Below are 26,645 nucleotides of genomic sequence, written 5' to 3'. Positions count from 1 at the left end.
TGAGGCGCTTCTTCCCCCTCACTGTTTCCCACAAAACATGTGAACTGTAAGACCGCTTCATCCCCTTGACAGGAACACTGGAGGGACAGATGGTCACTTTGGGATGCGTTTATGAACCACCTGATCCCTTAACACTTGCCTCGGGGACCTCTCCAAACTCCTCCTGAACCTCCCACAGGGTCTTACCATAGTAGGAGGCAACTTTAATGCTGTGCCGGATCCAGAGTGTGATACAACGGGGTCCCCCACCAACTCCAGACAAACTGGGACATGCCATCTGCCTGACTGGACTGCAACTCTTGGTCTCTGTGAGGGCTGGAGGACATGGCACCCTTGACTATGCCAATTTACACACACCTCTGGGGCCTACCACACTCACTCTTGAATAGACCTAGTCTTCTTACCCACCCTCGACTGTTGAGCGCTTTTCCAAATCCAAATATTATCTTGTGGGATCTCAGACCATTCTCCTCTATTTCTATATCATGGACCCTCCCAAATCTGGCCAACACCCCATCTGGTGCCTTAATGCCTGGTATCTCCTGGACAAGACCCTAGCTCAATCCCTGAGCATGGAACCTCAAGCTTATTCCTGCAGTAATGAAGGGTCAGTCGCGAAAGTTGTCACCTTGTGGGCAGCCAGTAAGGTGACTATATAAGGCTTTGTCAGGGGGCGTATTAGGGCTCAGGAGCGAACCCGCTCCTCTTAGGTTACCCAATTAGAAGGGCATGCTTTTTGCTTGAAACATCGCCTAGCGTCTAATCCCCGGGAAGCCCACTCTCGCCAACTGGGTCTTCTCCGCAAAGAAATCTGTCAGCACTCCATTGATGATGCCAAATGCCTATGGTGAGCACCAACTGCTGGGGGTGTAGGAGTAAGGATTCAAAAACAGAAGTTATTATATTGGTCGTCCTCCCACCAGAAGGTGAATAGAATCATACCCGAAATTACTGATGATAGTGGTTGCCCGAGACATACTCTTCCCGAGATCGCACAAACATTCACCCATTACCACAGGAAATTGTACACAGCTCCCGTGTGAGGGGATGTGGGTGCTCTTGTTCGTTTTCTTGACACTATCCCTCTCCCTAGCTGGTCTCCTACTGAAATTGACATGCTTGATCAACCACTTACAGCTAAGGAGGTTGGGGAGGCATTGTCTGGATTGGCGACAGGCAAGACTCCTGGTCCAGACATCTTCCCTACAGACTATTATACTACATTCTGTAAAATATTAATACCCTACCTTTTGTCCCTGTACAGGGAAGGGTGTCACCATGGCGCCTTTTCTCCGGAACTGGACACAACCACAATAGTGGTAATCCCCAAGACACAACCTCCCCCCACATCCTGTATCGACTATCGCCCAACATCACCTCTCAATGGAGGGGTACAAATTTTAACCACTTTCTTATCTAACCGGCTCAAACACAGTCTTGCTACACTAATACACCTGGATCAGAGTGGCTTTATGCCGAGCCGCAGCACGACTCCGTGTGGCCCTGGCTCACCATCATCAATTGCCTGATGATATAGCCCTACTTCTTATTGATTTTTAAAAGGCCTTCGACACGGTGGCCTTGAGCCACCTTCAGCTAGTGCTGACTCAGGCTGGCTTTGGACCTCTATTTTGTAGCATGATCTGCACTCTTTACTCCAACACCACAGCTTGTTTCCAAGCTTTTCCCATAGGACTAGGGACTAGGCAGGGCTGTCCCCTATCCCCACTCCTCTTTGAGCGGCAATTCAGCCACTGATTGTTTGCATTGTTCAGCCTTCAGTCCATCATCTGTTCTTTTTGCTTTTGTTGCCTTAAGTGGGAAGGCTATACCCAGATGTGGGTCCTGTGTCTGCATAACTGGATTCAAGCTAGCCTGGCTGATGAGGGGTGAAACCCCAAAACCGGTCCCAGGATGCCTGGTTCAGGTCCAGGGAGGACCTGACTTCGGATTTCTGGCTGGACTGTTCCCATAAGGGACAGGGATAAGACTGATTTACATATGGCTGGGTCCAAACTGGGGCACTGTGGTGGGCAAAAAAAACGATGGATTAAACCCAGATCTTTATGACTGGGGGTGAATGTTTACATTGTTCAGCATTCCGTCCATCATCTGTACTTTTTGCTTTTGGTGCCCTAAGAGGGAAGGGTATACCCAGACATAAGTCACGTGCTCACTGCACCACTGGATTCTAGCTAGCCTGGCTGAGGATGGGATGAAACCCAGAAACCGGTCCCAGGATGCTTGTTTCTGATCCAGGGGGGACCTGGCTTGGCAGTTCGGGCTGGACTGTTCCCATGATTTGCATATGGCCAAGTCCAAACTGGGGAGGCGTGGTAGGCAAAAAAAAGAACAATTAAACCCAGAGCTTTGTGACTAGGGGTGAATTCCGTTTATCATCTGTTCTTTTTAATATTGCCACTGACCCAGCTTGTCTGTACGGACGTTGAATTGGGGGATGGAGTTGGAGTGACACCCAAAAAGACTTTATTGCTTTATATGCAGATGACACATTAAGAACCCTGCTATAAGTGCCCCCCTGAAGTCTTCATTTGTGAAGTTCTTTGCAACAGCCTCTGCTCTTAAGATGAATCCCTCCAAGTCGGTATTGGTTCCCCTGGGCCCCATCTGGAGATTTCTTTGACTAGCAGACAAATATTCCCCTTTGTCGGCTCAGCTTTAAATACTTAGGCATGCGTGTTACTTATCATCCAGAACTGACCTGGACACTCAATCTCCAGCTGTTAGTCTGGAAGTCCGAAGCTAATCTCGTTTGATGGCAATCCCTTCCCTTAAATGTTATGGGCTGAATTGCTGTGTACAACATAATGATTTTCTCAGATGTACACTGGGTAAGTGACATTTTCCGTTCGATGGCATGTGTAGCTGCAGATACACATGCTGTGCATAGACTAATAAGCAGTTATCTCCCCAAAAAGCGGTGGTTCAGCCTGTAGGAGTTGAAGTTGTTTGAAATAATGTTTGTAATACTGCTTGTCCTACTGTGGCTTGCTGTGTTGTTAACACATCCACGCAGTAATGCTTGGTAAATGTATGAGGCGTAGACCATGTGGCTGCCTTACAGATTTCAGTCATTGGTATGTTTCCTAGAAAGGTCATGGTAGCACCTTTCTTTCTAGTGGAGTGTGCCTTTGGTGTAATAGGCAGTTCTCTTTTTGCTTTTATATAACAGGTTTGAATACATTTAACTATCCATCTGGCAATGCCTTGTTTGGATATTGGATTCCCTGTATGAGGTTTTTGGAAAGCAACAAACAGTTGTTTTGTTTTTCGAATTTGTTTGGTTCTATCAATGTAGTACATTAGTGCCCTTTTGATGTCTAATGTATGTAATGCTCTTTCAGTTACAGAATCTGGTTCTGGAAAGAACACTGGGAGTTCTACAGTTTGATTTAAGTGGAACGGTGATATGACTTTAGGATTTGTACGTAGAACTACCTTATGTTTGTGTATTTGTATAAAGGGTTCTTGTATGGTAAAGGCTTGTATTTCACTTACTCTTCTGAGAGATGTGATAGCTATTAGAAAGGCTACTTTCCATGTTAAGTACTGTATCTCACATGAGTGCATGGGTTCAAATGGTGGACCCATGAGTCGTGTTAATACGATGTTGAGGTTCCACGAAGGAACTGGCGGGGTTCTTGGTGGAATAATCCTTTTCAGACCCTCCATAAATGCTTTTATGACTGGGATTCTGAATAATGACGTTGAGTGCGTAATTTTCAGATAAGCCGAAATTGCAGTTAGATGTATTTTAATGGATGAAAAAGCTAACTTGGACTTTTGTAAGTGTAGTAGGTAGCTTACAATGTTTTTAGCAGATGCGTGTAATGGTTGAATTTGGTTATTATGGCAGTAATAAACAAATCTTTTCCACTTATTTGCGTAGCAATGTCTTGTGGTTGGTTTCCTAGCTTGCTTTATGACCTCCATGCATTCCTGTGTAAGGTCTAGGTGTCCGAATTCTAAGATTTCAGGAGCCAAATTGCTAGATTGAGCGATGTTGGATTCGGGTGTCTGATCTGTTGTTTGTGTTGAGTTAACAGATCTGGTCTGTTTGGCAGTTTGATATGAGGCACTACTGAAAGGTCTAGTAGTGTTGTGTGCCAAGGTTGTTGTGCCCAAGTTGGTGCTATTAGTATGAGTTTGAGTTTGTTTTGACTCAATTTGTTTACTAGATACGGAAGGAGTGGGAGAGGGGGAAAAGCGTATGCGAATATCCCTGACCAACTCATCCATAACGCATTGCCTTGAGAGTGAGTCTGTGGGTACCTGGATGCGAAGTTTTGGCATTTTGCGTTTTATTTTGTTGCAAATAGGTCTATTTGCGGTGTTCCCCATCTTTGGAAGTAAGTTTTTAGTATTTGGGGATGAATTTCCCATTCGTGGATTTGTTGGTGATCCCAAGAGAGATTGTCGGCTAACTGATTTTGAATTCCTGGTATGAACTGCGCTATTAGGCGAATGTGGTTGTGAATCACCCAATGCCATATCTTTTGAGCTAAGAGACACAATTGTGTCGAGTGTGTCCCTCCTTGTTTGTTCAGATAATACATTGTTGTCATGTTGTCTGTTTTGACAAGAATGTGTTTGTGGGTTATTATTGGTTGAAATGCTTTCAACGCTAGAAATACTGCTAGTAGTTCCAAGTGATTTATGTGAAGCTGTCTCTGCTGAGTGTCCCATTGTCCTTGGATGCTGTGTTGGTTGAGGTGTGCTCCCCACCCTACCATGGAAGCATCCGTTGTGATTACGTATTGAGGCACTGGGTCTTGGAAAGGCCGCCCTTTGTTTAAATTTATAGTATTCCACCATTGAAGCGAGGTGTATGTTTGGCGGTCTATCAACACTAGATTTTGAAGTTGACCCTGTGCTTGTGACCATTGTGATGCTAGGCACTGTTGTAAGGGCCGCATGTGTAATCTTGCGTTTGGGACAATGGCTATGCATGAGGACATCATGCCTAGTAGTTTCATTACTAATTTTACCTGGAATCTTTGGTTTGGGTGCATGGCCTGTATTACGTTTTGGAATGCCTGTACCCTTTGTGGACTTGGAGTGGCCATCCCTTTTTTTGTGTTGATTGTTGCTCCTAAGTACTGTTGTATTTGACACGGCTGTAGGTGTGATTTGTTGTAGTTGCGTGAGAACCCTAGCTTGTGAAGGGTTTCTATTACATACTTTGTGTGTTGTGAACACCGTTCTTGCATATCGGTTTTGATTAACCAATCGTCTAGGTACAGGAACACATGTATTTGCTGTCTTCTGATATGGGCTGCCACTACGGCAAGGCATTTTGTAAAAACTCTTGGCGCTGTTATTCCGAATGGCAACACTTTGAACTGGTAATGTACTCCTTGGATTACAAACCTCAAGTATTTTCTGTGGGAAGGATGTATGGGTATATGGAAATACGCATCTTTGAGGTCTAGTGTTGTCATGTAGTCTTGTTGTTTGAGCAATGGGATCACATCTTGCAGTGTCACCATGTGAAAATGATCTGATTTGATGTAAATGTTTAGTGTTCTGAGATCTAGGATGGGTCTTAGAGTTTTGTCTTTTTTGGGTATGAGAAAGTACAGGGAGTAAACTCCTGTTCCTTTTTGGTGAATTGGTACTAGTTCTATTGCATCTTTTTGCAACAACGCTTGTTCCTCCAGTTGTAATAGATCCATGTGTTGTTTGAACATGTTGTGTGTTTTCGGTGGGACATTTGGAGGGAATTGTAGGAATTCTATGCAATAACCATGTTGGACAATGGCTAAGACCCACATGTCTGTTATTTCCCCCCCACTGGTGTTGTGTGTTGGGGATTTGTGACACTGAAGTCACTGTTTATTTTGCGGTGTCTTGGGATTTTGGAACTTCCCTCTAGTTTTAGGGAACTGTCCCCCTCTGTATTGTCCCCGAAAACTTCCCCTCTGATACTGGCTCTGGTATGTGGGTCTTGTTTGTGATGTTGAGGGTTCTGTGTTTTGTCCTCGAAACCCCCCTCTAAACTGTGTTTTCTGAAATGTGCCTCTGCTCTGTGGGGAGTAGAGTGCGCCCATGGCTTTGGCCGTATCTGTGTCCTTTTTAAGTTTCTCGATAGCAGTGTCCACCTCCGGCCCAAACAACTGCTGTCCGTTAAAAGGCATATTCAGCACCGCTTGTTGAATTTCCGGCTTGAATCCTGAGGTGCGTAGCCATGCGTGTCTCTGTATGGTGACGGCTGTATTTACAGTCCTAGCAGCTGTGTCTGCTGCATCCATTGCCGACCGTATCTGGTTGTTAGAGATACTTTGGCCTTCCTCCACCACTTGTTGTGCCCTCTTTTGGAACTCTTTGGTTAGATGTTCTATGAAATGTTGCATTTCGTCCCAATGAGCTATATCATATCTAGCCAGCAAGGCCTGTGAATTTGCAATGCGCCATTGGTTGGCTGCTTGTGCCGCGACCCTTTTCCCCGCTGCGTCGAACTTGCGATTTTCCTTGTCAGGTGGTGGTGTGTCTCCCGAGGTGTGCGAGTTCACTCTTTTGCGACCTGCCCCTACTACCACTGAGTCTGGTGTCAATTGCTGCATGATGTACACAGCGTCTGTTGGTGGAGGTTTGTACTTTTTCTCAACCCTTGGAGTGATGGCCCTGCCTTTCACAGGCTCTTGAAACATTTGCTTTGAGTGTTTCAGTATTCCCGGTAACATAGGGAGACTCTGGTACTGGCTATGTGTGGCCGACAGAGTATTAAATAAAAAGTCATCTTCAATTGGCTCTGCGTGCAGGGTGACGTTGTGAAACGCGGCTGCTCTTGACACCACCTGTGTATAGGCAGTACTGTCCTCAGGTGGTGATGGTCTCGCTGGATAACAGTCTGGACTGTTATCTGATACTGGCGCATCATAAAGATCCCATGCATCAGGATCATAGTGACTCATTCCTGTATGAGTTGGAGACTGCATCATTGGTGGAGTGGCTACCGGTGATGGTTGTGGTGAGTGCTATGGTGATGGTGGCGGAGTTATTTGTTTTGCCACCTTTGCTGGTGGTTGCTTGTCTTTCTCTTGGAAGGCAAGTTTCCTTTTAATTCGGATTGGAGGAACAGTACTGATTTTTCCTGTGTCCTTTTGAATGTGGAGCCTTCTTTGAGTGTAATCTGGCTCCCCTGCCTCTAGCTCCTGTCCGAATCTGTGTCCTTGCATCTGTGAGGATAGGCCCTGTTCCTCGGTGTAGGAACTTGGTTTCGGCTCCGAGGATGGACGTTTCGGTATCGAAACCTTTTCGGCCGTCTTTTTCAGCTCCGAAGACACTGTTTTGCCTTTCAGTGTTCCGATATCTCGGTGCCGACTCATTTCGGTGCCGCTCTCTCGATGTCGAGATTGCCCTGACCCGGTGTCTCGGTGTCGAGCCTGTTCTGTGCCGGTATCTCGACCTGAGTCGGATGACTTCGACACGTGAGTGCCCTTTTTCGGTGCCGATGGCCGGTCACCTGATTTTCGGGTTAGGCCATGGCCTTCTGGCGGTGGCGTCCCCTGGGCTTTTATGTACTTTCCGTGAGTTTTGGACAGAGGTGTTTTACTCACGGTTTTCGGCGTCGGTTCGGTTTCGTCCGAGTCAGAGTCCGAATCCGCGATGGAGAAGGTTTCTTCTTCCTCCAAATGTTGTTGTCCTGCCGGCGCCGACGCCATTTGAAGTCTTCTTGCTCTCCGGTCTCTTAGCGTTTTCCTCGACCGAAACGCTCAACAGGCCTCACAGGTATCCTCTTTGTGTTCGGGAGACAAACACAAATTACAGACCAGATGCTGATCTGTGTAAGGATACTTGTTGTGGCATTCGGGGCAGAAGCGGAATGGGGTCCGTTCCATTAGCCTTGAAGACGCACAAGGTCGGGCCGACCAGGCCCCGCCGGGGAATCGAAAACCCCGAGGGGCCACCGGAGCTGTTCAAAATTCGGTGTCGATCTGTTCTAATTAACCCGATACCGAACGCAGACAATACCGTCAAATTTTTCGAGCTTTAACTACCTTTCCGAACCGAAACACGGAGCGAAGAAGAACACGTCCGAACCCGATGGCGGAAAGAAAACAATCTACGATGGAGTTGACGCCCATGCGCAATGGAGTCGAAAGGGGAGGAGTCCCTCGATCTCGTGACTCGAAAAGAATTCTTCGAAGAAAAACAACTTGTAACACTCCGAGCCCAACACTAGATGGCGGGATGTGCACAGCATGTGTATCTGCAGCTACACATGACATCAAACATATATATATATATTATATACATACATACACACATACACAGTAATAGTTAGAAATTAGTATAAGAACCAACAAGCATTGGCAAGAAATTGTAGAAAATAGTTAGGGCCCTAGGGGAGGACTAAACCATATACTAAAATAGTGGAATGCGAAGTGAAGTTCCTCACCCAAGGATATGAAGTAGTTAGAGGGGAGCTAGGAGAACTCAGAACCCCAATAGGTAAGTACCTAAGTGACTCCCAAAGACTAACAAGAAGACTTAGAAAAGGCACTTTGTAAGAACAGGATCGGACTAGAGGAACCCAAAGGTGGATTCTGGAAAAAGAGGACCTGCAAAAGAAGGAGACAGAGTCCAGTCCACAATGGAGTGTCCAGACGGGGCAGGAGCCACTACCCAACCTTCGGTGGATGAAGATCTAGCTCGACGGGGGAAGATGAAGATCAGCTGTGGAGTTCAGGAGCTGCAGAGAAGTCCTTGGAGTCATGCAGCTGATGTCCCACGTCGGTCTCCTGGTCGCAGTTGGTCAGTGGTCAAGAGGACCACCATCAAGCCTTGGCAAATGCAAGTTCGAACAAAAGAAGAGTTTCAAGGCTGAAGAGGACCAGCAAGGCCCAGGGGACTCAACACTTGGAGGGGAGTCCAGGCTGACCCTCAGCAGTCGGGTGGGTCAACAGAAGCAATCGCCGCCCCCACAGGCAACCCACTGGCAGCAGGCATAGCAAATTGCAGTGAGGCCCAATCAGCACACCTGGTGAGGAGTCCCACATTACTGGGGCAGCAGAGGAGAGACTGTCCTTGCAAGGATGAAGTGCTGGGGGCCAGGGCTACTTGGAGCCTGAAGATCTCTTTGGAGCAGGAGTCAACAAGCCTTAGGTGCTGCAATCGTCACGATGCACAGGGGTACTGTCCTGCAGGGATAGGCAAGGGCTCACTGTCTCCTAAAATGGAAAGAGGGTAGAGAGGACAAAGGGGACCACTCCGGACCACCACCAGTCTTGCAAGATCCACGCAATTCCAGAGGAGATCAGATCCATGCAGCTAGACATTGTTGCCTTAGGTGCCTGCAGATGCAATGGAGTGACTCCTACACTCCAATGGAGATTCCTTCTTGCTTCTTGGAGCAGCTGAAGTCATGCCGGCCCCAGAGGATGCATAGACAGTGAAATGTTACAGTTGCTAGGAGGAGCCGGGGAAACTCTGGTGCAAGGCGAGGTCGTCTCAGGAGTTGCAGTCTTGTCAATTCCTGAACAGTCCAATTGCAGTTCGGTTGCCAGGAGCAGAAGAGGTCGATGCAGAGGAGTCCTGGTGGATTCTTGCATGCCGATTCTGGTGCCCCACCCGCAAGGGAGTCCCTAAGTAGCCCTAACAGGGGGCTTGGTCACAGTGACCCCCTCATCAGCAGGAGTCACTGACGTCACCTGCCTGACCTGGCCCTCAGATGCTCCCATGGGCCTCTGCACATCTTGGTTTCAAGATGACAGAATCAAGTGGCCACCTGGAGGAGCTCTGAGCACCACCCCTGGGGTGGTGATGACAGAGGAGTGGTCACTCCCCTTTCCTTTGACCAGTTTCGTGCCAGAGCAGGGATCAGGGGTCCCTGGACTTGTGCAAACCGGTTTATGCAAGGAGGGCACCAAATGTGCCCTTTAAAGCAAATCGGTGGCCTGGGGAGGCTACCTCTCCCCAGCCTTGTAACACTTATTTTCAAGGGCAAGGGTGTTGCCTCCCTCTCCCACAGGAAATCTTTAGTTCTACCTTCCCCTGCCTGGGCTAATCAAGCTGCAGGAGGGCAGAAACCTGTCTGAGGGGCTGCAGCTGCGCGTGCTCCCTGCAAACCCTGGAAGACTGGTAGGAGCAATACTGGGGGGGTCCTCTAAGGAGCCTCCAGAATGAATGGCATTAGTAGTGGGGTATGATTCTGACATGTTTGATACCAAACATGCCTAAGTACGGAGTTACCATTATGTAGCTGGACCAGTAAACAGGTAAAATGGCTTCCCCGCACTTATGAAGTCCAGTGCATTGCAACTGGAGTTCATAGGGGCACCTCTGCTCATGCAGGGGTGCTTTCACACACTGTAAGTCACACCTATGGTAGGCCCTCCTAGCCCAGAGGGCAGGGTGCAGGTTCCTGTGACCTGGTGCAGTGACCAGTAGTGAAAAAGTGCATGCACCTTTTCAAGTAGGCTGCAATGGCAGGCCTGCACAAATAGTTTGCATGGGCTCCCATGCCTGGCATAATACATGCTGCAGCCCATGGGAGACCCCTGGTCTACCAATGCACTGGGTACCTAAGTACCATATACTAGGGACCTACAGGGGTACACCAATTGTGGGGTGTAAAGGGTATCAAAGCAACCGAATTTGGAGGAGAAAGCACAATCACTGGGGTCCTGGTCAGCAGGATCCCAGTGAAGACTGTCTAAACACACAAATAAACAGGCAAAAAGTGGGGGTAACCACGCCAAAAAGAGTGACTTTCCTACACACGGTTCCCATACATCTTTCAGAATTTACAGCTCCACCTACTTCAGACGTGGTTTCGTGCTCTGGATGGGACGGCGACAACGTTTCTATGGCATGGGTCTCGATCCAGTCTTGCTTTCACGTACTGTCAATGTGGTCCCTACGATGGTAGCTTGGAATGACCACCTTTATCTTTATTATTTGGCTTCTCACCTTCTTGTTATTCGTGACTGGTTTAATGGGGGTTGGTCTGACCCTGCTTACCGGCTAAAACTATCCATGCTGGGTTTTCCTTGTCTACAAACCCTGCTTTAAGACTCCCCAATCTTTACCTCTGCGCCTCAAATAACTATGGTTGTGTTTCTGGCCTGGAGAACTGCACTTCGGTATGAGCAATAGGACACCAAGCTCACACAACAGAACCCCCTCTGGCATGGCACTTGGTTGAGGGAAGGGGTTGCGCTTCAAGGCTTTAGGGCCTGGGACCTTATTGGTATTACTCAGTTGGGGAACATCTGGTCTGGGACGCTCATACGTTCCTTTTCAGATCTTCAGGCCACCTACGCCCTAGCAAATACAAAATTCTACAAATACCACCAACTCAGACATGCTCTTCACACTCATGTCCCAAGTCCCGGAACCCTACCAGAGTTAAGTCCCCTGGAAGACAAACTCCTAATGGGTAACCTTGGTCATGGAGGAATTTCCCAGATCTAACGTACCCTGATAATTGATTTACCTGGTACACTGTAGCATCTCAGAGACCGGTGGGAGGGTTGATTGGGTCCTACTGATGACGAAGATTGGCAAGATGCCCTGATGGCTCCTCAAGAGCTTACAAATTCAACTCAATTGCAGCTGGTACAAAAGTACTATCAAAATTTTGCCTACCTCTCCACAAACCAGCTGCACCGGGAGGGCCTTCGCCCTAACCCCTCCTGCTCCCAATGTGGGTAGATCCAGCGGATTTCTATCACCTGGTATAGTCCTGCTCTATGGTGACAAACTACTGGACCAGGGTGACAGGATGTACTGGATGTCCTTGGGTGGGATGTTTCCCTTTCCCCCCTGTGGATATTGCATGGTGAGTTTGAGGGCTCAGGGGGGTACAAGAGCTGAGCGGTCATTTTGGGTAGAGCTCGCCTCATTGCTAAGCATGATATTGCTGTGCACTGGATGTCCCCTACCCCTCCTACCCTGTTGGGATGGCGGTGAGCAGCAGACTGGTGTGCGTAACAGGAGCGTGTGGACTATGAGGCTAGGGGCTGCCCCCATAAACATGGGTGGGTTTAGGGGAAGCAGTTTGGTCCATTTGTTTGAATATTGTAACTGATAGAGAATTCTGGGTGGTGTCTAGTATGATTATGCTGTACTACTTGAGAGTTGCTGATATGTACAGTTGAAGCCTTTTCTTTTGTATCACAATGCTTGTGTGTCATCTGTTCAACTTTGCCACTTTTTGAAGTTTAAAATCAATAAAACTTGTTGATAAAAAAAAAATTATAAAATACAGGTGAGATGGAAATGTAAAGAACAGACGGAGATGGGCGAAAGTATGACCTACAGAGAACTCCAATAAAAGCAACGTAGACTAAAGCAGGGAAAAACAAAATTGCCAATTTTGTGATGGATGACTGTCTAAACGATTAGTTGTGACTTTTTTTGTGTAAAAATAAATAAATAAATAAATAAATACATGCATGGCCATTGCTATGTTCCAAAAAGAGAGACCGGACTGTCACTATAAGTTAATTTAAAAAAACGACTGCAGAGTCAGCTTTTTACATATGTCTTTTCAGACACATTTGGCTGCCTCGCCATGTTTTAAAATTAAATATATTAAGCATGCATGATCAGCAGGCTGCATCCAGTGGCCTGTTAACTTGCCATTTAACACTTTACTTCCGCCTTCAAGTGGCAGTGGGTCAGCCCTCTTGAGCCATTGGGTCCTCTCTGTTTGAATGACTGCATTTTGCTAGTGCACACCCACCTTAAAAAATACCCTCTTCTTTAGTGTTGAGGACAGGTGTATAATTGTGTGGTATATTTTCGAAAACATTGTTTTCTTTCTCTCTTTTGTAATATTATGTAGGCCCAGCAGCTCCCCAGAAAATCCAAGAGGGTTCTCGCTGCCACATGCAGTGCAGCATCCCACGTTGGCACCAATAACAGAAGCTATCACAGTTGCTCATCTTAGAATGTTTTTGGCATACTTAGTTGTTTTTTCTGTTCCAAAATAGCTGATATGTTCCTTCTAAACTAGTCAGCCATTTTGGAAGGGTAAGGAATTTTCAAATATGCCAAATGCATTACAAAATGGTCACTCCTGTGTGCCCACATAGTGGTTTTGGCTTATATTATCAACTGTAGAGGGAAATCCAATAGCTCTGCCGCTGGATACTATAGGCCAGCCTGATTTGCTTTGCCAATGCTTTAAGTATTAGTGTATCCAATCTCACAAGGGGCGGGGTGACAGTCACTTCTCATTCCAAGAGTCACACAGTCTGCAGCAGCAGGTGTTTATAATTCTAGCGTTCATCAAAAAGAATGAGAGATTGAGTTTTTATGCCAAACAAGACTCTTATATCAACTAAGAATATACGTTTCTTACCTGTAACTGTAGTTCTCCAGTATAGGAATCTTTCATAGATTGGCATGCTTGAATCATTCCCGATCGTCGAGATGGGAGTCCCATGATACCATTAGAAAAGCAATACAACGAGAAGTATAGACTGGAAAGGTCCTAGGCCTTTTAGTTTAGTAACATATCCTAGTCGTTTTAAAAACAATGAGACTAAACTTAAGTTCCAACCAATCGGGTTGCACCACCTCTATAGAACACTCCATTAAGAAGCTTGACTCCCTAGATTTTTTTACAGCACCAGTGTAGAAAAACACCCAATGAAAGAGGAGAGCTTTCCAGGGGTAGGGTGTGGGTCGCATGTGACTATGAAAGATTCCAATGCTGGAGAACTATAGTTAAAGATAATCAACTTATTTTCTTACTTCAGTATTCGATTATGCATTCATAGCGATGCATATAGAAACAATGTAAAATGTGCATAACGAATGAGAGGATGGGAGGAATAACTCAGTGCAAAGGCTCACCTTCACCGGAAAAGATGCTATAATACCGCTTGGCCCACTGCCGCATCGCTGAACTACAGCTTCCAAGCAGTAGTGTTGTATAAAAGTGTGCCGATTCGTTCACGTCGCTTCCCTGCATACTTTTTGGTGACACACCTTGGCAAATAATGCTGTTGAGATTGACATAATTCTTGTGGAATGAGCATGCACCTTTGTTTGCGACGCCATGTCAGCCTTCTGGTGATGAAATTGAATGGCGTTAGAGATCAATCTTACTATGCTCTGCTTTGATAAAGGACAGCCTTTCCTCGAGCGCTGTATACTATGAAAAGTTGGTTTAATTTGAGGAAGGGTTTTGTTATGCCAAGGTAGGACTTCAGGCACCTCTTTACATCCAAACAATACAATGCTTTTCTGCTGGTGTCTTAGGGTCTGGGATTTTTTTTCTTCAAAATCACTGGTTAATTTAGGCGAAAGTCTGATGGAACTTTCTGAATAAATTTGGGGTTTGTTCAAAGAACCACTCTATCGTTCCTGAACTTCAAGAAAGGTTCTTGAATGGTGAAAGCCTGTATCTCGCTGTTTTGTCTTGCTGATGTTAAAGCCAAGAGAAGAGACAATATCCAGGATAGAAGTTTCATATCCACTTTATGAATGTGTTCAAAAGGGCCTTCCATTAGTTGTGAAAGTACAGTGTTTAGTTGCCAAAGAGGTGGAGGACACCTCACTGGTGGGAAGACCCCAAATGATCCTTTGAGGATCTTTTGGTGCAGATGATAGTGGATGTACAATAGAACGTTGACACCAGAGACAAAAAAGCTTCCATTTGAGGCCGTAAGTCTTATTTGTACTGTCTGCACATGTTCTGGCTAAGATATCCCTGCATTCTTCTGGGATGTCTAGATGCGCAAATTCATTGAATTCAGGAGCCAGGCTAACAAGTGCAAGGATTTGTCTCCAGGTGCAGTACTTGGCTCTGGCTTATCGTCAGTAGAGGCAGTAGCAGCTGCAGCTGGATGTGCTGTCTTTCTGAGAAGAGGAATAGCTCCATGAAACAATGATGGTGTGGCCATGTTGGAGTTATGAGAATGATCCTGTGGGGTTCCGATTTCATCCTCATGATAACTTTTGGGAGGAGAGGGATTGGAGAAAAAGCGCAGGGAAAGATTCTGGACCTTGAGTTCGAAAATGCATTCCCCCATGATCCCTGTTGCGGATGTCAGCTTGTGTAGAAATGGTGTTTTGATTTCTGGGATGTTGCGAACAGGTCTAGATTCGGTTTGCCCCACTGGTAAAATAAGTTCTCAACGACGACCTCCACCATTTGGTGCCTGGGTCCTCCTCTTATGACATCATGTGCCCTCCCTAGAAGCCTTCCTGTTGGTCACCATCCCTAAATTCTATTTTTGTTTCCTTATGTTCTGGGGAGGTGGTAGGTTGCTTGTAGATCCAGAAAATTCTTCAAGCTGCAAATCTACACCTACAAGTAAGAAACTATTTTGTTGTGCAGCATGAATCTTATCTAGATTCACACCGTGCAAAGATTTTGTAGCAATATTTCACTGTTGACGTGGTTGGAATGAAGATGAGCTTAAATTGGTTAATAAATGTTTCAGTACTCTTTGTCCAACTTCAGCTTCTTTGTTCATTTGAATGTCTATCTAATAATGACTTGAGAAAGTATGAACCGATGACTATGTCGCCACCAAACAAATATCCTGCAGTGGAATGTTTGCTAGAAAGGCTACTGTTGCTCCTTTCTGGTGTGTTGAATGTGCTCTTGGGTTATAATTTAATGGTGCTCCTCCACGCAGCACAATTTTATGGTTTGAGAAATCCATTTTGCAATAGGTGACTGGATTTCCTTTATAATTTTCTGCAAAGGATACAAATAATTGTTTTGTTTTCCTTGATTAGTGGTGATGTCTCTTCTTGTGGAGGAACTTTTTCTTTGGTCCCTTTGCTGGTGGTGTTTCTATTAGTTCTATGCAGTATCCATATTTTATGATGTTTATGATCCAATTGTCTGAAGTTACCTTCCCCCACTCCTGAAGAAAGTTTTTCATTCATTCTCCCACAGGTGTTGAATGTGAGAGATTTTGTTGCCTGGCAGAGTCACTTACTGGAGGATGTTGTTCCTCCTCTTTGAAGCTGTGCTCTTCCCCCTTCTCGTCCCTGAAAAAGGATTGTAGCCCTTGTGATTGAAATTTCCATTTTTGGGTGTTTATTGTGACTGATGTGCCCCTTGAAATCCTTAATGCAAGCATGTACTGGAAAGTCTCCCTCTTCCTAACGGTTTTCTGACAGGGGTTGCTCCTTTCCTTAGGTGACATCTAAATTTTAGAGCACCCATGGAATTCGAGGTCTCTGCGTCCTTTTTTAGTTGCTATAAGGTGTTGTCTACACCAGTTTCAAAGATATGTTCACCATCAAATGGGGCACTGATGATATTTGACTGCATTTCGACTGTAAACCCAACACCCTTAGCCAATTGTTTTCGCAAAGTTGTTCCAGCCATCACCTGATGGCTCACTGTATCTGCTGCATACAGAGATGATCTGAGACAAGTATTGGCAATATTTGTATCTTCTTTAGCCAATGCTGCAGCCCTTTTTTCCATGATGTTTCATGCGCTGCGCCATTTCGTACCACTCCTGCTTTCCTTGTCTAGGGGCAGACCAGAAGTTGTGGGCATTTTAGCCCTTGTTATTGCAGTGGCTGCAATGATAGAATCAGCTTGAACTGTTCATTTAATATATAGAGGGACTTTTGAGGCATGTCTATACTTCTTTTCATCTCTAGGAGTTAGAGCCCTACAATTAGCAGGTTCTTTAAAAGCCTCTTTGCTCTGGTCTAGAATGCTGGCAAGCACTGGCAGAAACTGACTTGGTTTGAGAGGGCATTAGTATTTCAAGTAAGAAGCAGGACTCTGCCTTCTCTTCCTCTAACTAAACCCCATATTTTTAAGCTACTTTAGTAAAAAGCTGATTATACACAGCAATGTCATCAGAGGTTGCAAGTCTTGATGGATAGGTGTCAATTCCCACTTCAAGGGATCCCATCTAAATGTCCTGCCATTGGCTCTCAGTGTATTCTGACTCTTCCTGTAACATTTCCATTGCTACATGCTATGAACATTCTTCTTCACACAAGCTCCAGTTCCAGTTCTTCTTTTTGTGGCTCTGGTGGTGTTGGTGGTTCTAGCTCTTCAGTTTCCCTCATGCCACCTTCTTCCTGTCTTAGTGGCTTGTGTGGAATTCGAAATTCCCAAAGTGATCTACCTAAATCCTGTTTTTTTCCCTATCCTGTTGAAAACTTTCTTTTCAGCGTCAAAACATCCTTTGATGAAGTTTCTTTTGACGCCTTTTTCAGTGTTTCTCCTTTCTTTTCATCCCTGGACTTCGAAGCATCTCGGCTTTTATATATTTTTTTTTCTCCTTGACTCCGATCATCTATCAATGTCTTTTCGGGAGTTCAGCAGCCTGAGGTATCCCTTGCCTGGGACCAGAGCAAGGCCTTTAGGCTTTGCCTTGTTCTCAGTCGACAAATTTTTCAACACCAAGTCATCCTGTCTGGGCATTCACCACACAATTTCGACGTACCCGATCAACACTCCTTCTCTGATACCGCTTATCGCCGGTTTTCTTCCTTCTTTTGGGACAAAGGTCGAATTTTCCAACTTCTTTAAAATTTGGGGAGCCTTCGGCGATGCTTTCAGTGCCAACAGCGGAAAAAAGAATCTGAAGATGGTGACCAACAGGAAGGCTTCAGAGGAGGACACATGAGGTCAGAAAAGGAGGATCCAAGCACCGAATGGAGGAGGTTGTCGATAAAAATAAAAAAAAAGGATAGATAGATAAAGAAATAGACTACTACTACTTTGGAGAATTTCAGTCCGACCACCAGATGGCTGAATAACATACAGCATGAGAATCCAGAATAGCTTCATGCTCAAATCTGACTTTTGTGAATTTAATGTAAGGCCCATCTTGCTGAACAGGTGCATGCAGGTGTGGCTGACCTCTGCGTGGCCTAGTGGGAAGATGCTTTGACTAGTCAGTCGTCGAGATAAGGAAACGCTTGATGCTTCCTTTGTCTCAGGAAAGCCGCTACTGGTGCCAAGCACTTTGTGAAAATGGGAGGGGTGGATTTGAGGCCAAATGGGAGGACCTTGAACTGATCATGGCCGCCAGCTACTGTGAATCTGAGACATTTTATGTGCTGTGAGTGAATGGGGATGGAGATAGAGTGTTAAATAATCTTCCTGGTTTAGAAGTTGCAGTATATCCTGCAGGGTTACCATGTGATACGTTTGCTTCCTGAGATATGTCTTCAGGTTTCTTAGATCCAGGATTAGTCGCCATTCCCCTGACTTCTTCTGGAACAAGAAGAAACGGGAATAGAAATCTTTCCCTTTCTGGACTCCAGGAACTCGTTCTATGGCTCCTTTTCTGAGAATGGTCTTGACTTCCAATTTGAGGAGTTGCAGATGCTTTTGCATGGAGTTTTGGGGCAGGGTTAGTGGTGGTCTTTGAATGAATTCCAATGTGTGGCCGAACTGAATAGGATGCAATACCCTTTGGTTCATTGTGATTTTCTTCCACTGTTGAAGATGTTTGGATATCCTCCCTCCAAGATAAGTTGTAGTAAAGGAGGGTGTAACCAGCACCTTGCCAGAGTCCAATCCATTCTTCACAAATATTAAGCTATGGCGTCGCTATATAGACGACATCCTTGTCATTTGGCACGGACCTTTAGACTTGGTAGACTCTTTCTCTACATGGATAAATAATCTGGATCCTTTCCTCAAATTTACCTCCTCTGTCTCTACCACTGAGGTCCCTTTTTTAGACTTGCTAATCAGCATCGAGGAAGGTTGATTAGTGACCCGCACTTTTCAAAAAGCTACAGATCGGAATAGCCTACTATTATATGATAGTCACCATCCTAAGGCACTCAGGCAAAACTTACCATTTGGACAATTCCTACGCCTTCGACGGAACTGCAGCGATTTACGACTATACAACACCCAAGCTGCTGATCTACAGATCAAACTACATGACCGTCATTACCCAGAGAGAGTTATCAATACAGCTTATAAACGAGCTAAGTACAGTGATAGAGAGTCATTGTTACAACTAACTCCAAAACCCACAGACCACAAACTCACCTGTGTATCAACGTTCACTCCCTTCTCAAATACGGTGAAGAAGATAATCAATAAGAGATGGTCAGTCCTCTGCAGTGGTGGTGAAGATATTCCCAAACCTGTGTTTGCGTTCAAGAGGACCACCAACATAAAAGACATGTTGGTACACACCCGACCCAAACCTACCATCACTCCTCTTAGACAGAGGACTTTATGGGACCTTCTCCCAGTCGTGGGCCATTTTCCATGTGGAAATTGTAACATCTGTTCACTCACCAAGCGTACAGACACTTTACACCTTGAACCCTTCCTCACTTGGCAATTGAGGAAACACACTAACTGCAATACTCGGAATTGTGTGTATTTGATTACTTGCCCGTGTGAGCTACGATACGTAGGGATGACTACACGACCTGTGAAAATCAGGATAAATGAACATCGGAGTAATATCCGATGTGGACGTGCTACTACCAAACTCAGCATCCATTTCACCGAATTCAAACATACACCAGATGACATGTGGTGGGTAGTGCTACAGACTTGTGACTCGACAGGCACACATTCACTTTTTGAATTGGAACAACGTTGGGTGTATCGTTTGAATACCCACCGCCAGGGGACTCAATGATGACATCCCTTGGTTCCACCTATCCAAATAGACAGCAGTATGTTTATTCTGACCACGTCACCCCCTTGTAAATACCCTTGTGTTTTGGAGAAATTCCCTATGACGACACCTTTTATGTCAGTCTTCAATACTGTCACTCCCTTTTTTTCACCATACGATGTACAAAATTATCAGACTGTGTAATTTTAGGAATGCCACGATCGATATCATTGGCATTTCTAATGATCTGTCCCAGGTCTGGTCAATCACTGCAGACTAGGCTCATCATTTGTGGCCATTCACCATTTTAAGATGGCCGACACGAACGAGGGGCTCTCACCACCTCGTTTTTATAGTCCATCGTCTATTTCCAGAGATGGTTGCAACTCACGAGGGGGTTGCTAGGATACCGATTCCCCTAATTAAGACTTACGCGCCTATCACGCGCGATATTTAAACTCGCCGGTCCCTGGGCTACGATCACATCCGGGACCGCGAACCCCAGGGTAGGTGTGACGGAGTACCTCGGCTACTTGAAAAGTAAGTGCCCCGATCCAGCTTCTCTTGACAGATTCTTTTGAGTGTCTTTGAAAACATACTCAATCCTGATAGACGGTGCTTGTATCCACAAGTCTATGGGACGTTTTCTTTCTAGGCTAGTGATATGAAAAAGAGCAATTTGTTTTTCTCGTACCCGGTTATGTTGTATATTCTATTTTTGGCCGAGTGACACGCCTCACTTTCAAGAGGGGCCTTTCAGAATGGTTATACCATTATTGGATATATCGGTGCAGGAACCTCATTCGCCTTGAATTGGCGAATTACTTTTGATGTGTGCCACATCGCATAGCCTATTAGAGTGAACGATCATTTTTATCTACCAACAATGTGGTTGTACTGAACACCTTACTTCATATTCATTTCTAAAGGTGACGTACTAGTACTAAACTATGCATTATCTTTTTCTGCTTTGTGGATATTGTTATTGGTGAGTGTCTATGAGATACCTTTACACAGTTGTGAAGTATTACTTTTGAATTTCGTTTCCATGCTATGGCTGACTGATACCCAGCTACTTTGCGGAATATCCCATAGACTAATGTTGGACTATAACATGTGGTCCTCCACTCGGTATATATATTTTTTCTTACCAAACCAGATTTTTCGGTGAGCCAGGCAAGAGGCCAGCGTGATCCCATGGAGCCTGTTCTTTTAGTAAAGAAGGTGAGCCTCCCTATGTATTATTAGCATGGCTTGCTTCGCACCCACCTGATCACGGAGTGTTGCACAGTTTGTTTTCTTCATCACAAATCTATCACTCTCTAGTACTGATGGAGTGATTTTTTACAGCGCTAATTTGAGCCCTTTTTTCCCCCTGGTTTAGGGTGATTAGTAGGAAAGAGAAGCCAGTCCGGTTTGACCTCAGTAAGTGACTGATGACGCCTTGACTGTGAACGGTAGTCAGCAGGAGTATAGGTATATTGATATTTTGAGAGTGATTTTGTGATTTAGTAGGTCCTGAAGAAGCGTCACTGGATCCTGTGGGACCATCATAGACGCGAAACATGTCGACCGTATACTAATGAGGAGTGGATTATTTCCACCACCCTCTTTTCTTAAATGTTTTGTGTGAGTGTCCGAGCATTACCTCTGATTCCACTCCCTACATTTTTTTTTAATCTTGACCATTTCCAAATAGCAAGCAATAAATCATTGAGTGAGGGATCTGAGCCAATTTTATCCTTATCTTTCTCTCTCTCTTGTGGATTTGTCCTTTCTCGGATCCATATTAGGTCCCACGGCATCATCGAATATATAAAAAGATCTCCGGCAACGAGCCCCCCTTCGGTGGGTGCCCGTCAGACATTGCAGCGCCAGTCTGACGAGGAGCTGTCCGATGATGAAGCATGACACCAACTAAGGTGTGTGAGGACCATTGCTCCTGAATTTCAGGACTCCTTTTCTTTTCTCTCATTCGGAACAGTGTACCACTTTATATTTGGAAACACTTGATAGTCTTCCATCGTATACTGCAGATCAGAGATGAGCGATTTAGGGAGACATACCATTACCTCTTGATACTGGTGTTGAAATTGTTCTTCTGAGGAGGGTATTATCCTTACTCACAACAGTCGACATCTTGTTGGTATTTGTGGGGGTTGGCTGTTCTGAAGGATTGTGCGCGACACCAAAAGGGCCATCATTGTCAGAATCATCCTCATCCAAGAGGTGGCTGAAGGTGAAACTTTACTAGGTGATGTATGCTCTGGCCTGAAATATTTAGTTTTTTTCTGGTTATTGCAGTTTTTCCTTTGTTTCTCCCTTGTCTACAAGGTCGATGACACCATTTTCACTGACGATGACGTTGGAGCGGAATTCGCCTTCTGAGTTGTTGCTGTTGACAAAGCCAGAATTATCTTCAGCGTCAATGGGATTGAGCTTGGAGATTGAGTCCTCGACAAGGATGTAACTGTAGACAGTGTTGTCACCGTCGTCATAGATGCCACAGTAGTTGTTCTCGTCGTCACTGTCGACAATGTTGTCGACGGTGGTAAATTTGTTGGTGCAGATGATGGTTTTTTAAACACTGAGGATTTGAGGTGGAAGAGTAGAAGGCTCAAACCTGTTTTTACAGGTCTTTTTGAAGAGAAAGTTTGTTCTTTCTGCTCCTTCAATTGCTTTAAAGAAAAATATGCTCCTCCTGCTCTGACAAAGATAGACTGCGTTCTTTGTGAGACCTATGATAGGTCTTTTTGAAGATTTCTTAGGTGTGAATTCGTTTCTGAACTGTCTTTCTCTCTCTCTTTCCTTACGTTTCCTTGAGAAAGATGAAGAGTCCTCACCATCATCATCTGAAACGGGTTCCTTTCTAGTTTTAAGTTTCTGGAGCCGTAACAGAAGCCTCCGCTCTCTGTCTTTTAAGGTTTTAGGTGAAAAGATTTGACGTACCTTGCAGGCCTTGGCTATGTGGGATGGGTATAGGCAGTAAATACAATCTTGATGAGGGTCATCAGAATAGAGCCATTTCTTGCCACAAGTCCCATGGGGTCGGAAAAGACCTTTCATTGCTGACATATTAGAAGTCACACCTGAAGCAGTTGGTTAGGGAAAAGAAAAAGGCCACTCTATACCTATCATTGCACTGCTTTTCTACTGATACTGTTGGACTCCTATCTCAACGACAGGGAATAATTCAAGCTTGTGAATCTATGAAAGATCCAATACTGGAGTAAGTTTGCATAACAATATAATCAAATACACATAAACATATATCAACTGTGTCAAATCACTGTACCTTTGTAGTGCAGATAGCCTGGATTCAAAGGTTTCGTGGCTAGCTTGAACCTTGTGTGCATTGGTTAAGATCTGTGAAATATCTTCCTGTGTTATTTTTGTTTCCTCTCCTTTTGTAGATGGAACCTACAAGGCAAAACACAAAACAAACATGGGCATTAAACTACAATGTTACCAACCTTTATTCTACATTTAAAATGTATTAGGAAAATTTAGTGCATTTTCAATTTCTAGAAACCTGCAAGCTGTCGAAAGGAGGAATGTGCTATAGGATGTACTGAACAGGAAACATAATTTTTCTCTGGACAAGTCTGTACATTGAAATGGATCTGAAGTTTATTACAAACTAAGAAACACTTTAAAAATGCTGCTCAAAATGAAACTTTTGGCATATGATAATTACCAGTTTTTAACTGACATGTACGTATTGGCTGAGTTGGCCAAGTTTTAGAAGTAAAGCTCTACTTTGCAAAGTTTTTCTCTACATCAGGAAGTTATTGGATCCATCATAAATCCTGCAGAAAGAATGGTACATGTTGCCAACTGGCATATGTATGGAGAAAATAAGAATTAATCAATCACCAGAAGTACAAAGGAAGAGCTGATGAGATGAGGGTCCCATGTACTTCCATTTCCCACTGGTGATGGATCTTTTTCATTTGGTTGAATCAGACGTGCATGTGGACTATTTCTGCATTTCGGTAACAACTCCAAGGGCAGTACTGTTTTTCTATGGAAGAGGAGCTCGAGTGCATGCCAATAAGTTGTGTGGATGGGGTGGGATGCCATGGTGTGGGGACTCAAGCTTCAGGTAGACTTGTAGTCTGTTGCCACTTCTTGGCATTTTCATGAAAATAATGTTCAGGTCTTTTCCTGCATTTTGTATTTCACAGGTATTAAAAACAAGGTATGAAATGAATTGGCCAATACCATGTTGGTTAAAGGTCTCATTACCTATTGCCAGTCAGAACCTGCACACCATGGGGCGATGGACTACTTTTGCCACCAATAGCTGAAGCACAAATAAAATCTATAAAAATATAAAATGTAAAAGCTGCTGGTAATAGCCAGTTACAGTCAGGACCAACCTTTTCCATCGACAAAGCATTCTTTGTTTTGCTAACAACTTTGGCGCCGTTTGACGAATCTTCACGAAATTTTCAAAACTATTATGCTAGTTAGGTTCCACAGAAAACCATACGAAATCAGCAGTTATAGTTATACTGATAGTTATACTTATCTGAAGAAACTATAACTCGTGCCAGAAAGTAACTTTAGGCCATGAGTTATAGTTTCTTAAGATAAATATAACTATAACTGCTTACTTTCTGTGGTTTGTGGGGATAAAACGTGAACCTAAATAGAACACCCCTGTAACCTTTGTTTTTTTCAGTGAATATATATATATATAAATATATATATATATATATATATATATATATATACACACACACATACACACACACACTTATACATATACACAGCCAAAGCGACAGAAAAAGAAGAGAGAAAGGGAAATACAGAATACATAACGTGTAACTATGGGGCATGGAATAAGGTCCAATATTGCCAACAACTGGTTCTAGCCATATCAAACCACAAGGTCAAGCAGTGTGTAAATACCACTAGAGCCATGAGATGGTAATATAGGACCATCTTACACATGGTATCCATTATATATTTTTTATATTACATGCTCATTTTGGGGTAGTTAGCTTGAAAAATCTGTTTTCTTTAAACCGCAGTTAACGATTGGCACAGATTGGAATTAGAATGTTTCATTTTATTTACCTTTTTAAAAAAAATTGTTAATAAAACAATAGGCAGTGGCGAGAGTCAGTGGATTTAAACGATTATGTGGCTGCAGCTTTTACAAGCATAATTATGGCTTTTATGCATTTTTCACATACGTTCCCACATAAACTTGCAAAATTTGCAAATTTTACCAAAACGTTTGTGTCAAATGGATGGAAATAACACTGCCAGAGAATATGATGCATAATCCTAATGTTTTTTCAACGTAATTTAGATAACCTTGACTCATAATTTGATTCTTCATGTCATATAATCAATGTAGCCCTGACAATATTTAAGCTCTGCAGGGTAGTTTCATGGCAGTCATTATGAAGATGAAATCTGCATTTCACAGGCAACCGTGAAATATTTTCCATATTTCACAGCTCCCTGAGAAATATTGTTTTTATGCACTTCATTTTGTGGAATAAAATCATCAAATGATGATATAAAAATATACATACATTTACCAGTTGTGGTTAGCAACGCACATGCCGTAACTTGTACCAACTGCCATGTTGCTCGCTTGATAATTCTTTTCTTTGTTTTTGTTCTGTTGACAAATTTATGTTCAGAGCAAGGAGGACAGCACAGGTGACGCCATGTGTTGTGTGTGTTGGTAACCATAGTCTATTTCAGAGATTTATGTGTCCGAGTCAGCTCCTTCACTATATTTTTCAGGGAATTTAACTGTTTTATTTTTTATGATGTACTTCATTTTCAGACTTTGGCCATGCGCAGCAGGTGCTGGCGAAGGACCTGACCTTTTGCCAGGCCTTGCGCACAACTGACAACAGACGACAAAGGCCCTGATCGGGTGAAAGGCCTTGCCTCTAACCACGTTGCACAACCAATCCACTGCAGGCAGCTAACCCTCACTATGCAGAAGGGTTGGTCCATAGACATTACCTTTGGTCTGCCCTTATTTATTTTTTTGATTTGCTGATTCTATTTGGGAAACACCTAACCATGGAAAGTGACATGCCCAGGTACCCCTAACTCAGGGGAAGTTTCCCTGACCCATGCCTTTCCTTCCAGGGGTTTGCGGTTCCAAATCAATGACATTGAGTCTTCAAATGGTGATACACTGGTAGGTGAAGCTCTCCCTTGGGTTTGCTGATCATTTTTGGGATGTGTGGTACCTGGCATGTACCATTGTGCTGAAGGTCTGCAGGAGCAGTGTCAATACTGCGAATCCAACTGCCCTTTAGGTGCCAGATACCACAAATCCTGAAAAAGCCATCCGAAGAGCCAGAACTCATTTCTTTTTTGTTTTGTTTTTTAACCGCAAGGGGAAGCTCCTTAAGAGAAGATGGTGTTTCAGTTTTGAGGTGATTGATATTCCCTTGATTAAAACCTACAATACTCCAGGACACAAGCTCCAACTTACACTGTGGTTTTCCCCCAAAGAATAAGAATAAGTCTATCTGTGTAGGAAGCATTATGATTGTGTACTGGCAAATTTACAAGTATTTGGGTATATGTAAAAATGTATACTTTTTATGTGTAATTCCTTGTGCTTGCATGTGAAAATTCAGCTCTACAGGCTGAAACCGACTGTAAGAGGTGAGTAAAGTTTCCTTGTGTAGCTATAAATCACATGCTATATACTGACTGATTATTACTAAGCAAGCCACTAACGTGGCAGCCTGCTAGGGAAAGTGGAAGACATGTGTCCAATGTTTTCAGAACAGTTTTCCCAACAAAGGCTTGGTGCTAAGGGAGGATGCCCATAAAGTAGAGATTAGTGAATGTTTAGATGGAAGTCCAGGTAGCAGCTGTATATCAACTTGGAGAATGTTCCCTAGAAATGCCATTACAGCACCTTTCTTATGAGTGGAATGTGCTCTTAGTATATTATGTTATGTGTTTGAATGTCATGTAAGATGGCTGAAAACATTTGACAATCCATCATGCTCAGCTGGGCTTAGATACAGAACTGCCAATATGTAGTTGTACAAAAGCAACAATACTAATTGTTTCTAATGGAAC

General features: G+C 44.2%; 1 protein-coding gene across 3 annotated transcripts in view; it reads right to left on the bottom strand.

The window, feature by feature from the left end:
- Positions 1–26,645, bottom strand: part of HSF2 (heat shock transcription factor 2) — a 248,010-nt gene that overhangs the window by 117,522 nt on the left and 103,843 nt on the right. For all 3 annotated transcript variants that reach the window (XM_069235401.1, XM_069235403.1, XM_069235402.1), the window contains exon 4: positions 22,861–22,985. In XM_069235401.1, the coding sequence (XP_069091502.1) occupies positions 22,861–22,985 (125 nt within the window). The remainder of the gene's footprint in view (positions 1–22,860; positions 22,986–26,645) is intronic.

This window comes from Pleurodeles waltl, chromosome 5, assembly GCF_031143425.1.
Source record: "Pleurodeles waltl isolate 20211129_DDA chromosome 5, aPleWal1.hap1.20221129, whole genome shotgun sequence".
In the NCBI taxonomy this organism is placed as follows: Eukaryota; Metazoa; Chordata; class Amphibia; order Caudata; family Salamandridae; genus Pleurodeles; species Pleurodeles waltl.
The sequence above is the reverse complement of the archived record's forward strand: the minus strand, read 5'-3'. Positions and strand labels throughout refer to the sequence as shown.